We start from the raw sequence: 15577 nt of genomic DNA, 5'->3' as shown, positions 1-15577 counted from the left end.
TTTGAATATGCAAATCAATATAAGTAGCCCCTTAAGTTCAGCATTTTGTGAAAAGACAATTGCAAAAGCACAGGGTTTAAGTGGAGGCAAGGAAAAACCTATTTGTTGGCTTAAACAGTGGTATAAACCACAAAAGGAAAGTGATGGAGTGATACAGCATGGTGGAGACACTCGAAAGTCGCACAGTGCCTCAAATAAAAAAAAAAAAAGTTGTCAAGGTGAAAGGCGAGTTGTAGCACACTGTAGGAGTGTCATACGGACCCATATTAGGGCACAGAGGAAAAAAAAATTTAGAGACACAGTGAAGAAGAAAGTCGAAATTGTAGACTTTAATGACAAACTACAAGATTAAAGTGGAAATTGAAATTAAAGTAGAATGTCGTAAACTTCATCTTAAAATTGTTTAATTTACTTCAGTTTCTCAAATCCCATCATAACTAAAGTAGCGTATGTTCCCCGACACAGTCATTAATCACTACTTGTTTCTTAAAGGGCTGTCTCTTTCATAAGCAGGAACGCACAGGCACTGATATCCACACAGAATACATTTACATTTATAATATTACAGCTCTCTGAGCATTTTAGAATAGTAAGATTGTATACTTGATATCACTTTCATGATGAAATGTATTAAATGTGGGCCCATGGTGGTACAGTGATAGCAATGAGCTGCTTACCCCGTCCAGAGATTGTTCTTGCCTCCCACAAGATGCTTGCTGAGACACACATGACCCTGAATGGAATAATTTAATGTACCAGTACTATCTCTGTCAAACGTACCAACCCCCAATTCCTGTCCATCTGTTTTCTTTCTCCACGTAACCAATTGCCGCCCAATGAGCTCTGTAATAAATGTAAAGCCAGCTGTACTGTAAGCTTAGAATGGCGATTCTTCAAAACTTTTGTGGAACATTGAAAATTTTTTGTTATACATGTTCAATTATTCCATCCATCAAGGTTTATTTATTTATTTATATAGCACTAGGGGGCTTCGCCCCCTGCTCGCTTCGCTCGCCAACCCCCGTGTTTGGTTTTCCGGATACACACTTTTAAGATTGTTTTTTCTTTTGAATTGTTGCTATTTCATTAGTTTCACTTTTATTTCAGAACTTCTGTAAAAACAATTTTTGTAATCTTGCGAGTCCCAATATGCTGAATCTTTTTTTGAATGAGGTCAAGATAGGTTTCTGTTTGTAAAATAAATAAATAAATAAATAAAAAAAATAATTAACTGCTGATGATGTAGATTGTTTTGTGTAAAAAAAAAAAAAAAAAAAGTAGAGTTCTGCATTGGACTCCTGTCTTTAAAGTCGTGCTATTTTCCTCTCACAGTTCCAAAAGTACATGGGGTTACCAAGGTGATACCCCAGCTTTTCTCTAGGTTTTTGTACAAGGGCTAGACAGAACGTTTTTGACTCCTGGGGTAAATGTAGCTTTTTAAATAAGCAGACAGATAAATATATATACATTAACAAAGTAACCAATAAATGCATGTGCAGTAAACTCTGTTTTTGAAATTCTCAAGATTCTTTATTTGTCACAAGCATAGTTATATCAAAAACTGTGCAGTTAGAAGAATATCAGTTAGATTAACAAAAAGTCATAGATTGAAAGATAATAGTATAGGATAACATAATAAATAAGTAAAATTATGTGAATAAAGTAGAATTAAGTGTTAAGGTGCAATAGTGTAATTATTGTGCAAAACCAAAGTTAGACTGGTGCATAGTTAAATGAGGCAGTTTGTTTGTTTGTTTGCGCTACTGCGATCTTTACTTTCTTTTTTTTATATTTTCCTACTTTCATGTCCTTTAACTTTGTCCACATGTGTATAGCGCCAACGTTTTTTGAGCCTTTCTAATTTCCCTGGTTTCATAGTCTCTAACCTGCTCTGCATGTGTTTAGTGCCAACGTTTGTAAACGTCTTTATGAAGTTCTACTTTGTCTTTTACTCATTGTCTTTTAATTCTGAGCCGGATTGGACATGCTTTTTTTCATTTCCACTTGTTCCGGGCTGATAATTACTTTCTTATTTTCTGAATTTGCACCTCGGTTATTCTTTTTTTTTTTTTGCTCTTTTTTCTGTCCAACGCATTTGAGTCTCTCTTCTCCATGCTGCATTCTTCTTCGCTTAGTTGTCAACATTTCATTTATAACATACTGTCCTTATATGCTTTATATGCGCGGAGAGCTCTGGATCTGTGTGTGCTCAAGACTGGATGTTTTGCTGCCTATTGTCCTATTTGATAGATTGTAAGTAGGGCGTGTCTTTGGTCTCGCGGGTCTTTAAAATGTCTTCCGAGAAGATCACATATCATAGACTTGCTTTTTGCTTTCCAGGACAGGATTTCTTTTTATAATAGACATTTAAAACAACCAGAAGTTGACCAAAGTGCTTTACATAGAATTAAAGGGAACAGTATTAAATTAAAGCCAGATGAGGAATTATTAACAAGAAAAACAAAAGGAAACATTATACATACATGAACACACATGTACCAACACACAAACATAAACAGCAATATAAAATTAAGCAAAATAAAAGTGACCTCGGTAGTAAAAAAAATTTTTTTAGTAAAAAAAGATTTAACCACTGAAACTTGCAAGCTAAAAAGCAAGTGAATAAAAGTGATTTTTTTAGCAAAAACTTAAAACTATGAAGTGTGGGAACCAACCTTATTACGAGGGGCAGACTGTTCCACACTTTAGGACCAGCCACCGCATTACCACGATCACCCCTCAGCTTCAACCATGTACGTGGGACAGTGAGCAATAGCTGTAAACACAGCTAATACGGTGGAGCCAGCCCATGAAGGGCTTTAAAAACAAACACTAAAATCTTAAAATTCACCCTAGAACTAACAGCCAACTAAGAGAGGCCAACACTAGAGAGATGTGCTCTGTTTTTTTTTTCTGCTGGTTAAAACTCTAGCAACTGCATTCTGCACCATTTGCAGGCGAGACCGTATTGTACGGTATAAGCCAACATACAACTGCTAAATAATGTAAATGTACAGGGCATTTACAGTAATCCAAACGAGGCATAACAAAAGCATGAATTAGCTTTTGTAGGTTGTTGAGTGACAAAACAAGGTTTGGCTTTATTGATTTCCCTGAGGTAGATGAAACTACTCTTTACCCCACAGCATTTATCTGCTTGTCAAATTTCAAATTTGAATCCAAGATCACCCCAAGATTTTTAGCATATGGCTTTAAGTGCCGGACAAGTGGATCCAATGTGCTTACAATAATAATAATAATAATAATACATTTTATTTATATAGCGCCTTTCCCATGCTCAAGGCACTTACAGAATATAATAAAGAACGGCAGCGTATACAGTATATAGCATTGTACAAACCAGATAAATAAATAAAGAAGATTAAGACAGTGAATTCTGAAAAAAAAAAGAAACAGACAACATAATTGATGGTCTAGCACACACACACAGGTTACATTAGCATCTTGACAGAGAAGTAAACTGAGAGAAGGGTAATAAAGTCATATAGAGCTAAAAGCCTTCCTGAACAGATGAGTTTTGAGTTGTTTTTTAAAAGAATTCATGGAGTCAGCTGACCTGATTAATTTTGGTAGGTCATTCCAGAGTCTGGGCGATATACAGCTGAAGGCCCTGTCACCCATGGAGTGTAGATTAGTGAGGGGCACAACAAGATTGCCAGAACCAGAGGACCTTAGTGGGCGGGCAGGCACATAGTGATGGAGAAGGTCACTGATGTAGTTTGGCGCGAGGTTATTTAAGGCTTTGTAAGTTATTAGTAGGATTTTATATTCGATTCTGTAAGACACAGGGAGCCAGTGGAGACGGAGCAGGATGGGTGTGATGTGCTCGCTGCTGCTGGTTCGAGTAAGGACTCTTGCAGCTGAGTTTTGAATAAGCTGGAGCTGTGATATAAGATTAGAAGGGGCACCTGCCAGTAGGGAATTACAATAATCGATGCGGGATGTGATAAAAGCATGGACAAGTTTCTCAGCGTTAGAAAAGGATAGGAAGGAGCGAACACGGGATATGTTACGGAGGTGAAAGTAAGAAAGTTTCTTAATGTGATTTATGTGGGCAGAATAAGAGAGGGAGGAATCAAAAATGACACCAAGATTTTTTTTTACAGTAGAGGCAGGTCTGATGAGATCACCGCCAAGATGGACTGGGAAGGAGCTCATTTTATTAAGTTGCATTTTAGTCCCAATTTGCAGGAGTTCAGTTTTATTGCAATTTAATTTTAAAGAGTTCTGCTCCATCCAGGTTTTAATTTCACTAAGGCAGGTTGTGAGCTGAGAAAGCTCTGATGAAGTTCCACTTTTAACATTGAAATAGAGTTGAGTATCATCTGCATAAAAATAATAACCCAGTCCATAGCTACGGATAATATGGCCAAGGGGAAGCATGTAAATACAGAAAGCAGAGGACCGAGGACAGAGCCTTGAGGGACTCCTTGTGTGACTGGCGCTGAGCTGGATCTGCTCTTGCCAAGACTAACAAACTCTTGCCTATCAGTCAGGTAGGACTTGAACCACTGGAGGGCAGTGCCAGAGATACCCAGCATGTTCTCCATTCTGGACAGTAGGATGTCATGTCTGACAGTGTCAAATGCTGCACTGAGGTCTAACAGAATTAATATGCTGGTTTGTCCAGAGTCTGCTGCCATAAGCAAATCATTGGTTACCCGTAGCAGAGCAGTTTCACAGCTGTGCCGCGCCCTGAAACTAGACTGAAAGGGTTCCATCAAATTATTAGAGGTTAGGTAATTGGTTAGTTGGGAAGCTACAACACGCCCAAGAACTTTTGACAGGAAAGGTAAGTGGGAAATAGGCCGTAAATTGTTAAGATTGTCAGCATCAAGACCAGACTTTTTTAACATTGGGGTTACAGAAGCAATTTTAAAAGTGAGCAGCACAGAGCCAGTGTCAAGGGATGAGTTTATTATTGTTGTAACAGTCGGGATTATGGCATGAAGGCAGGATATAAGTAGTGTGGTGGGGATGGGGTCCAGTACACAAGTAGTCGGCCTCATCTAACAAAGCAGGCTATTAACTGATGCAGATGTGACTGGTGAGAACTTAGAGAAGGAGCTGGATGGAGTGGGAAAACAGGGAGAGATATAAACAGATGATGTATTTATGTTAGTTGAATTATTTAGATCATTAATTTTGTTACGGAAAAAGTGGATTCCTCACAGACTTCAGTAGAAGAGGTAGTTGGGCCAGATGCAGGTTCGAGTAGTTTATTAACTACAGAGAACAGAACCCTTGGGTTATCGTGGCCACTTTCTATTATTCTGCCGTAATGGGTGTTCTTGGCAGAAGTTAGTGCTTCTCTGTAAGCTCTTTGGTGGTCAGAGAAAGCCTGGATGTGCACGGTGAGGCCAGTCTTACGTGACATTCTCTCAAGGCGTCGGCCAGCTGCTTTCATAGATCGCAATTCTGAGTTATACCAAGGAGCTGAACGTTTAAAGGAAACCTTATGTTTTATCTAATGCTGAATGAAGGGCTGAGTTATAGTGGTCAACAAGACTATCTAGTGTTGGTGGAATAGGTGAAGACAGTAAAAGATCAGAAATGGATCCAGAAAGGATAGAGGGACAGATATTTTTAAGGTTTCTGTAAGAAATTTGTCGTTTACAGGTAAGAGGAGGGAAAGGCAGTGAAACAGTGAAAAATACTGCAATTTTTTGGGTAAAAGTTGGTTAACCAAATAGAATGACTTCCGTTTTTGACTCATTTAACTGCAGGAAGTTTTAAGTGCCATCCAGTGTTTTATATCATCTAAGCAGTTAAAAACCTTTGTCACATGCTCCATTTCACCGGATTGCAATGGGAAGTAAATTTGGGTATCATCAGCGTAACAATGATACGGGATGTTATACTTGTTTAGTATAGAGCAGAACAGTAACATATATAAAGAAAAGAGGACTGGACCTAAAACAGACCCCTGAGGTACCCCACAAGTTACCGAAGCAGTAGGAGACGTTGAACTACCCCCCTGTACAGAAAACGTCTTGCCCTTTGAGGTCATCCTCAAACCACTTGAGTAGTAGCCCAAATACCAACCTACTGCTCAAGCCTGTTAATCAGAATGTCCTGATCAAACGCAGCACTCAAATTCAATAAAATTAGCACTGAGCACTACTCCAAATCAGCTGTCGGCAACTGATTCATCTCTTAGCAGCGCCGATTAAGTGCAGTGAAATATTCTGAATCCCAACTAAAACTTATCAAGAATGTTGTGCTCCAAAAAGCCTGTAGCTGGGTAACCACAACTTTCTCTAAGACTTTAGCGAGAAATGGTAATTTGGAAATATGACGGAAACTACTAGGAACCAAGGGATTAAGGTTTGGCTTTTCTTTTTTTGTGTTAAACATGGGTTGAATCGCTGTATGCTTAAAGCACGTAGGAACAGTCCCCGTCTGCCATGAGCTGTTAACAATTGACAGCACATTAGGACCAATTTACATCAAACGCCCCTTTAAAGAATTGAGCAGGCATAAAATCCAGAGGGAAAATTGACTGCTTCATACAACTCATACTTCTCGTCAGGTCCGTCACAGAGTGGCTGAAACTGCTGAAGTACAGCGGAGTGAGTGATGTCCACCGACGGATCCTGAGCAACAGGCACAATGTTACCTCTAATATCCGTAATTTTACTGATAAAGTATTGCAAAAAGTCATCACGAGCGTGATGACCCAGCATTTGGAGAACCCTCAGATGGATTAAGCACAGCATCAACAATACTAAATAATACTTGAGGATTGTTAGAGTTGCTTGCAATAACATTTGAAAAAAATGTTGCACCCTTCACAGCTTCTTGATAATTAATAAGGGAGTCTTTGAAGATCCTTCCACTTTCTTTCAGCCTTCCTACATGTCCTCCTTAGAGAGCGCATAGCATCATTAAACCACAGCTGTCTTCTGAGCTTACATTTCTTTTCTTTAAATGGAGCTATAACATTCAAAATATCCACACAAGTAGCTGTGAATTTATTCACAAGCTCATCGATGTGGAGATCCAGAAAGGATGCTTTACCACTAGAGGATAAAGAAATAGTTTCATAAGAATTACAGAAAAGGCTAGCAGATTTGGAATTAAAGGTGTGTGACCAATAATTAGAAGAATCGGTCACTGAAATCAGATACTGCAAATTGGCATCAAACGTAATAAAACTGTGATCTGAAAGATATTCATCATCCATTTCAATGTTACAAACAGAATCCTGACGAAAATACAAGGGTTGCGCCAGTCCCAGCAGATGCTGGTGCCTTTCTTTAGGCAGTGTGTGCTATGAATGTCCTCCAGGGATGGAAGCTGCATCCTGATAATCCTCTGTGCTCTTGACTCAACCCGCCATAGAGCTTTCTGATCAGTTGCTGTGCAGCTATGATACCACACACACATACACTGGGTTGAATTACTCTGAGTGGTGCACTGACAGTAGTGATGCTAATGCAGCTATGGTATTTAGAATAGTTTGTTTATTCTCTGCACCATTATTTTCTTACAGAATGATTTCAATCAAGTAAGTTAAATTTGTAAATGATAGATAGATACTTTATTAATCCCAAGGGGAAATTCACATACTCCAGCAGCAGCATACTAATAAAGAAAATATTAAATTAAAGAGTGATAACAATGCAGGTATACAGACAGACAATAACTTTGACTTTGAATAATGTTAACGAACCCCCCACCCCGCCGGGTGCAATTGAAGAGTTGCATAGTGTGGGGGAGGAACGATCTCCTCCGTCTGTCAGTGGAGCAGGGCTGTGACAGCAGTCTGTCGCTGAATCTGCTCCTCTGTCTGGAGATGATACTGTTATGATATGCAGTTAATTTTCACATCCATTTGATAAATCCCGTGTCACTGATGCGAATCTGGAAAAAGGGAGACCACACAAACAGTAGCACTGCTTTGACGCTGGGTGCCACCAGTTTGCAAAACCGAGCAGAAATTTGCATACACAATGGGGTAGGCTTCCGTGAAAATGTGCGTCGCGTTGTGCCAAGTTTAGTTTTTATACATCATGATATGAGCGTGGAAACGAGCATTCACAACATTTTTTTGTATGCCCACCTTTTCTACTTGAGGTCCCTGGTGATCAGCATACTTCAGAAATCTCGAAATCGGAGGCCTCCTATGAGACTGGGCTGCACAATATATTCTATGGCAATGGTCAATTTTGGGGTCAGTCATTTAGATCAGGAAAAATCGCAGACCTGTTCAAAAATGAATGACATTGTCAGCTTTAACATTTTAAGGCTAATATGGATATTCTTTCTATGACTCCGGCCTTCCAGGTAGGTTATTTTAGAAGAGAGGGATGTGACTTGATGCCCCAGTGATTATACAGGCAGTCCCCGGGTTACGTACAAGATAGGGACTGTAGGTTTGTACTTAAGTTGAATTTGTATGCAAGTCGGAACCGGTACATTATTTTAAGAAATGGTATTGTTGACCAACTGTAACCAAGTGCTCTGCCAATGAATGATGGAGTTTCACCTCTCTCTGACCTTTTTATTATTTCTACTTTATTTTCAATGGTGATGGTTTTTCTTTTCTTTACTGTATCACCAGCACTTGCATCAGATTTGTGTTTCAGAGACATTCTTGAAGGGTGAAGACAAAAGGTTAAGATGAGCTCTTCTGCACAGCACTGTACACGCTATAATAGCAGGAAGGCCCCCGTCGTCAACACGTCTGATGTACTGACAAGAGACAACTTCCTGCTATGTGCGTAACAGTACAAGCAGGCTTGCTATTGAGAATGAATGGGGGTGGTGAGGGGCGGTTCATCACCAGCCCACCTCACAGTCACCTTCACTACAGTATGCTATCTGCAGGGTTCACCCACCGAGAACAAACACGGTGCGGCCAAAGGCGGGTAGTGAATCGCCCAAACCCAATTCAACATGCAGCCATCTGAGGCACACTACAATGCTACTCCCGCCGCCCCGTTCAGCCGCAACCGGGTCACCGCTTGCAGCATTACCAGCCGTGTGTGCTGGGCGGACAGTGAAACGCACCCTTCTGCTCCATCCAACCTGCGTCCAGTCAGGAGCAGTAGCTGCGGCGGCATAGTGGGTGGGTAGCGAACCATCGTCCTGCACACGAGCAATAGCTGTGGCCCCAGTGACTATGGACCACGGATCACTGCTTGCCGCTGGGAGCTGCCCTAGTGACACTACACTGGCGCGGCCTGTTCTGAGTGGAACCTGTCCTGTTAAACCGCTGTATGGTCTTGGCCACTGTGCAGCGGCTCAGTTTCAGGGTGTTGGCAATCTTCTTATAGCCTAGGCCATCTTTATGTAGAGCAACAATTCTTTTTTTCAGATCCTCAGAGAGTTCTATGCCATGAGGTGCCATGTTGAACATCCAGTGACCAGTGTGAGAGGGATAACACCAAATTTAACACACCTGCTCCCCATTCACACCTGAGATCTTGTAACACTAATGAGTCACATGACACCGGGGAGGGAAAATGGCTAATTGGGCACAATTTGGACATTTTTCACTTGGGGGTGTACTCACTTCTGTTGCCAGCAGTTTAGACATTAATGACTGTGTGTTGAGTTACAGTTAGGTCCATAAATATTTGGACAGAGACAACTTTTTTCTAATTTTGGTTCTGTACATTACCACAATGAATTTTAAATGAAACAACTCAGATGCAGTTGAAGTGCAGACTTTCAGCTTTAATTTTTTAACACAATCCCTTCATATCAGGGGCTCAAAAGTAATTGGACAATTCACTCAAAGGCTATTTCATGGGCAGGTGTGGGCAAGTCCGTTGTTATGTCATTATCAATTAAGCAGATAAAAGGCCTGGAGTTAATTTGAGATGTGGTGCTTGCATGTGGAAGATTTTGCTGTGAACAGACAACATGCGGTCAAAGGAGCTCTCCATGCAGGTGAAAGAAGCCATCCTTAAGCTGCAAAAACAAAAAAAACCCATCCGAGAAATTGCTACAATATTACAAGTGGCAAAATCTACAGTTTGGTACATCCTGAGAAAGAAAGCAAGCACTGGTGAACTCAGCAACGCAAAAAGACATGGATGTCCACGGAAGACAACAGTGGTGGATGATCGCAGAATCATTTCCATGGTGAAGAGAAACCCCTTCACAACAGCCAACCAAGTGAACAACACTCTCCAGGGGTCGGCGTATCAATATCCAAGTCTACCATAAAGAGAAGACTGCATGAAAGTAAATACAGAGGGTGCACTGCAAGGTGCAAGCCACTGATAAGCCTCAAGAATAGAAAGGCTAGATTGGACTTTGCTAAAGAACATCTAAAAAAAGCCAGCAGAGTTCTAGAAAAATATTCTTTGGACAGATGAAACCAAGATCAGCCTCTACCAGAATGATGGCAAGAAAAAAGTATGGAGAAGGCATGGAACAGCTCATTATCCAAAGCATGCCACATCATCTGTAAAACACGGTGGAGGCAGTGTGATGGCTTGGACGTGCATGGCTGCCAGTGGCACTGGGACACTAGTGTTTATTGATGATGTGACACAGGACAGAAGCAGCCGAATGAATTCTGAGGTGTTCAGAGACATACTGTCTAATCAAATCCAGCTAAATTCAGTCAAATTGATTGGGCGGCGTTTCATGATACAGATGGACAATGACCCAAAACATACAGCCAAAGCAACCCAGGAGTTTATTAAAGCAAAGAAGTGGAAAATTCTTGAATGGCCAAGTCAGTCACCTGATCTTAACCCAATTGAGCATGCATTTCACTTGTTGAAGACTAAACTTCAGACAGAAAGGCCCACAAACAAACAGCAACTGAAAGCCACTGTAGTAAAGGCCTGGCAGAGCATTAAAAAGGAGGAAAGTCAGCATTTGGTGATGTCCATGAGTTCAAGACTTCAGGCTGTCATTGCCAGCAAAGGGCTTTCAACCAAGTATTAGAAATGAACATTTTATTTCCAGTTATTTAATTTGTCCAATTACTTTTGAGCCCCTGAAATGAAGGGATTGTGTTCAAAAATGCTTTAGTTGCCTTATGCAATCGTTTTGTTCACCCCACTGAATTAAAGCTGAAAGTCTGCACTTCAACTGCATCTGAGTTGTTTCATTTCAAATTCATTGTAGCAATGTACAAAATGAGAAAAAAGTTTTCTCTGTCCAAATATTTATGGACCTAACTGTATTTTGAGGGGGTAGCAAATTTACACTGTTATACAAGCTGTACACTGACTACTTTTACATTGTATCAAAGTATCATATCTTCAGTGTTGTCCCATGAAAAGATATAATATTTACAAAAATGTGAGGGGTGTACTCACTTTTGTGAGATACTGTACTACATGTCCCCACATGAACAGTTGTAGCACTCTGTTCTCTCTTGGGCCTGAAGATGAAATCTAAGGAAAGATGCTACAGAAAGATCCTTTCCACTTTCCAATTTAGTAAGGAAAGACAGGATAGACTTCAGTATTCTGATTATTTTTGTGTCACATTTATAATCTTTCACTATAATTATAGCAGACTGCTTTGTAGGTACAACACATTAAGTGAGATTTGTAGTGTTGCTTATTCCAAAATAAGCAGTTTGTTAATGTCTGTTTTTCTGCTGGATGTGCCTGTATTTTTTGTCTTCATGATTTTAGGTTTGCTAGCTTATGCAGTTTTTCCATTTTTATGAAGTATAGTTATAGTATATCATAATTTGATATGTGAATGCCTCACTTGACCCTTGAGATTCACTGAAGCAAGAACGATGAATAGATTTTACATTTATTAAAATGATTCATCATTAAGTTAGTAAGACTTTATTACATAATACATTATATCAGTATTGTAACAATGGTTGCTTTTATTAAGAGTCCATTGGACAGGAAGAGAATAGACATCATATACAAATATGCCCCAGTACATAATGAAACAAGTATATGGAAACAATAGTGCAAAGTAATAAGGGTGTATTAGTCAAATCCATCCACCATGCTTAATTCATTTTAGTTTTCTAGAGAAGTCATTTGAAATTCAGTGATTTTGAAACCTTAATTATGAATTTTAAAGTTTTAAAATGTCTTGGAAAAAAATCAAACCTGAAAGAGGGTTATGAAGAAAGCTGAATTTTGTCAGTCTAAAATTAAAGAGACTAAGAAATTACTGTTGTTTACACCTAAAGTTTTTTCTTTAATTAATGTTTTTGATTCTCCATAGTACTTGGAGAGCAGCAGGATCACTGTATAGAGGAACTTGATTGAGAGATTAAATTAGCTTAATTTATCTTGCCTGTATCCTCATGCTAGCAAACAGTTCTCCTAGGCAAAAACCTTGAGCTGTATTTACCCATAAAGAATTAACTTACTGAGAATTTTCTTGGAAGCCGTATATCTCAGATGCAAGGTGTAACTGAATCAGTGTTTTTAACAAATTAGTAATAATGATCCTGATGTTAATCTCCCAGTTCTGACTTTTATTGATTTAGCTGTAATTAGCTGGTCAAAACTGTAAGAGTCTCTTAAAATCATCACCTCCATTACTTGGACTTTTCATTAAGCTTATATTAGCCTTTTCATTTACAAATTCATTGCAATTTAATAAGATATTGACATCTGTGACCAGAATTTATTTTCAATTAGGTTTTTCCTCTGTTGTATGGTTCACATTTGGATTACTTGCAACAAATGAAAGATTAGCTGGGCTCGTTGATGTCTTGTCGCTTAGGCTTGCTTTTTTTTTTTTTTTTTTTTTTTTTTTTTATATAAATAGTTTTTGCTAGCTGGAAAGCCAGCTCTGTCCATTAATGCTTTCTACAACTTCTTGCATATTTGAAGGTTATGTCTTTTATTGTATTATGTTAGTCCAGTAATCATCACCAAATTGTGGTAAAGATTAAAATCCTGAGTTTGAATTTAAATGCCATTTTTCTTAGGACTTTTCATCCTCAGCAAACTATATTTAGAAAAATCAGGCAGACAAATTTTATAGCAATATTATAATTAACTTCAGATGAGTTTGATAACTTCTTTTCATTGTCCTAAACATGCAAACTAAGCTGTAATGTATCATAATTTTATAAACATTGTTAAAGTTCACCAAAAAGGTCTTTAGTTCAGTTTCAGTTTATCAATGTACTTAAGCTTTAATAGTGTACCCTATGTATGTGCCCTCTTGATAGCCTCTCTTACCAGTTTCCTCCTTGCTCTTCCATCCAGTTTGGAGGAAAGGCCGGATCCAGGGAGGGTACGATAGATAGATCTAGAGAGATAGAGATATATATCAATATCGATATCTCTATCTCTCTCTCTCTAGATTATAACTCTTGCCATATTTTCTGTTTCTTGATAATAGAGTTAAGTGCACACCAAGAGATATTTAATAGTTTGAATATTTTCTTATATTCATCCCCCATACTAAAGGAAGGTTAAAGTGTGGAAACTGTACTTTTTATAGCCACTGTATGAAAAATTGGACCTTACAGTTTGTGTAAAAGTACCACAAGTTAACTCCAAATCATCTGCAGGGATGATGTTGAAAGACTGAAATTAATTTTAACTTTTTTATTATTTTGCATCTTTTTTTTGGCATGAGGGGTAGTGTAATTTATATATATTTTTCTCAATCCACATGATCTCTATTTAGATGTGCTTTAAACTTTCCATTTTTTTCTATGTTGATACATTTCACTCATCTTATACAGTACATAGCTGCCTGTTGTTAGGTAAGATTTCGAATGCTTAGTATTACTCAGTTGTAGAGTCAGTGAATTAAAACTACTTCAACTACACCCTTCTGACACATCTTTTTGCTTGTGAACACTTTATTAATCTTTAAATGAGCATTAAATTATGCACTGTTGTAGCTTTATTTTTCTAAAGCACAAATTCCTAGTATAAGAAAAACATTTCTTAGTAGTTGCATATCTGAAAGTTTGAATTTGTTACTGTTGTTTACCATTATTCTAAATGACTGGCATTGATGTCACTCTTTGTATGTGATTTATTCTTTCATGTTAAAGCAACTGATAATAGTTTTGGTTCCAATTAAAAAAGGAAGAACATTAAAGCAGTAGCAGATTTAAAGTACATTTCCTGATGTATACCCCACAGGAGTCTCCAGCCAGTCACACAGCTCTATGTCAGTGTGGATGCCAGCACCAAAGAGAGCCTCAAGAAGATTGACCGTCCACTCTTCAAAGATTTCTGGCAGAGATTCCTTGACAGCCTGAAAGCACTGGAAGGAAAGGTATATATGCTGAAAGGAATAGAATGAAATGTACTCTGCATTAGGACTGGGTATTGGCACTGATGCCTTGATTTGATTTTGAATCACAATGTGCCGATTTTAGATCCAATATCAATTTTTATCTTTATTTAAAATTAGATTTAATTAGTTTGCACTGATGTATTTGAAGTGCTGGCTTTTTTTTACTTAACCATGAATTCAGAATGTTAATATAATGTGACAAATTTCACAAACACTTTATTTGAAAGGTGTCTGTATAGTGACTTCATAATATATGCGTAAGCATGGAATGACATTTAAGAATCAATACTTGATTAGTAATGATCTGTTAACATCAGATCTAAGAACAAAAGCAAGATGTAGGACAAAATATCATTACAAAAAAAAAAAATCAAAGCACTGCACTCATTCAAAATTCACCCTAATTTAGCAAACATACAGTATCTGTTGCCATGTCAGAGTCCAGAGTATTGTGGGGAGCTCCTTGTTTTAATGCACTGCAGTGGCATCTACTTACATCATACCTTGCAAATAACATTATTTAAAAAAAAGAATTAAATATTGCTTCTTAAATAATATGTTTCAGTAACCTATTAGCCAAATTTATTCATCTATTGGACATTTTAAAATTAATACCGAATTAACTGAAATTAAAGATACAGCAGGAAGATTTGTGTTTCTCTATAATTTTACAAGTTAGTCATACAGTTCCTCACATGTAACTGTTGCATTCAGACAGTCTCAAAAATGTGTCCTCCCACTTCTTCCTCAGACAAAAGAAGTATTTTAAAATGAGGATCTAGTGCTGAGGTTTGACAGCGGTGCTGGATGAATGGAACATAAAAGACAAGCTGCCACTGTGACTGACATCTCTGCTAACATGACCTGTGTGGTACAGCCTATAGAGCTACTTTATGTCGGCTGCTTTGTGCACAAACTCACTTTGGTATCACAGGCTGCTCTGTAAATTACAATTGCCCACTTCCTGAGGTGCATTGCAAACATTTTCCAGTGTAGCAGTACAGCTACTTTAGCCATGTGCTAAAAGAGAAGCAATAGGTATTGTACTTGCCAACACACAAACTTGTGACTGATGTAGTCAAGCAAAGAAGCAAAGCATTGGAAATGCTAGAAAAGATTTTGGAACAACGGCCGGCAGCTCTGCATACTAGTATATGCAGTGAGGTTGCCCCTGGTGTGACTGGCATACGGCACACTTGTCTGCAACACATTCGCCACAGACGTCTAGTAGTTTTTAATGTAAAAACATGTGATTGTCACATAGGATTCAGCTGCCCTGGATGTACAGCTGTTGCAGGTTAGGGCTATTGTCTCCGCTGACCTGAGAGACATGGCG

At 38.5% G+C, this 15577-nt stretch overlaps 1 protein-coding gene across 1 annotated transcript in view; it reads left to right on the top strand.

Annotated features, from left to right (window-relative positions):
• Window positions 1–15577, top strand: part of tyw1 (tRNA-yW synthesizing protein 1 homolog (S. cerevisiae)) — a 206991-nt gene that overhangs the window by 107504 nt on the left and 83910 nt on the right. Inside the window, exon 13 of the mRNA XM_028806820.2 lies at window positions 14085–14220. Coding sequence (XP_028662653.1) covers window positions 14085–14220 — 136 coding nt within the window. The remainder of the gene's footprint in view (window positions 1–14084; window positions 14221–15577) is intronic.

Source organism: Erpetoichthys calabaricus, chromosome 8, assembly GCF_900747795.2.
Source record: "Erpetoichthys calabaricus chromosome 8, fErpCal1.3, whole genome shotgun sequence".
Classification (NCBI taxonomy): domain Eukaryota; kingdom Metazoa; phylum Chordata; class Cladistia; order Polypteriformes; family Polypteridae; genus Erpetoichthys; species Erpetoichthys calabaricus.
Note: the sequence above shows the minus strand (reverse complement) of the source record. Positions and strands in the feature narration are given on the sequence as shown.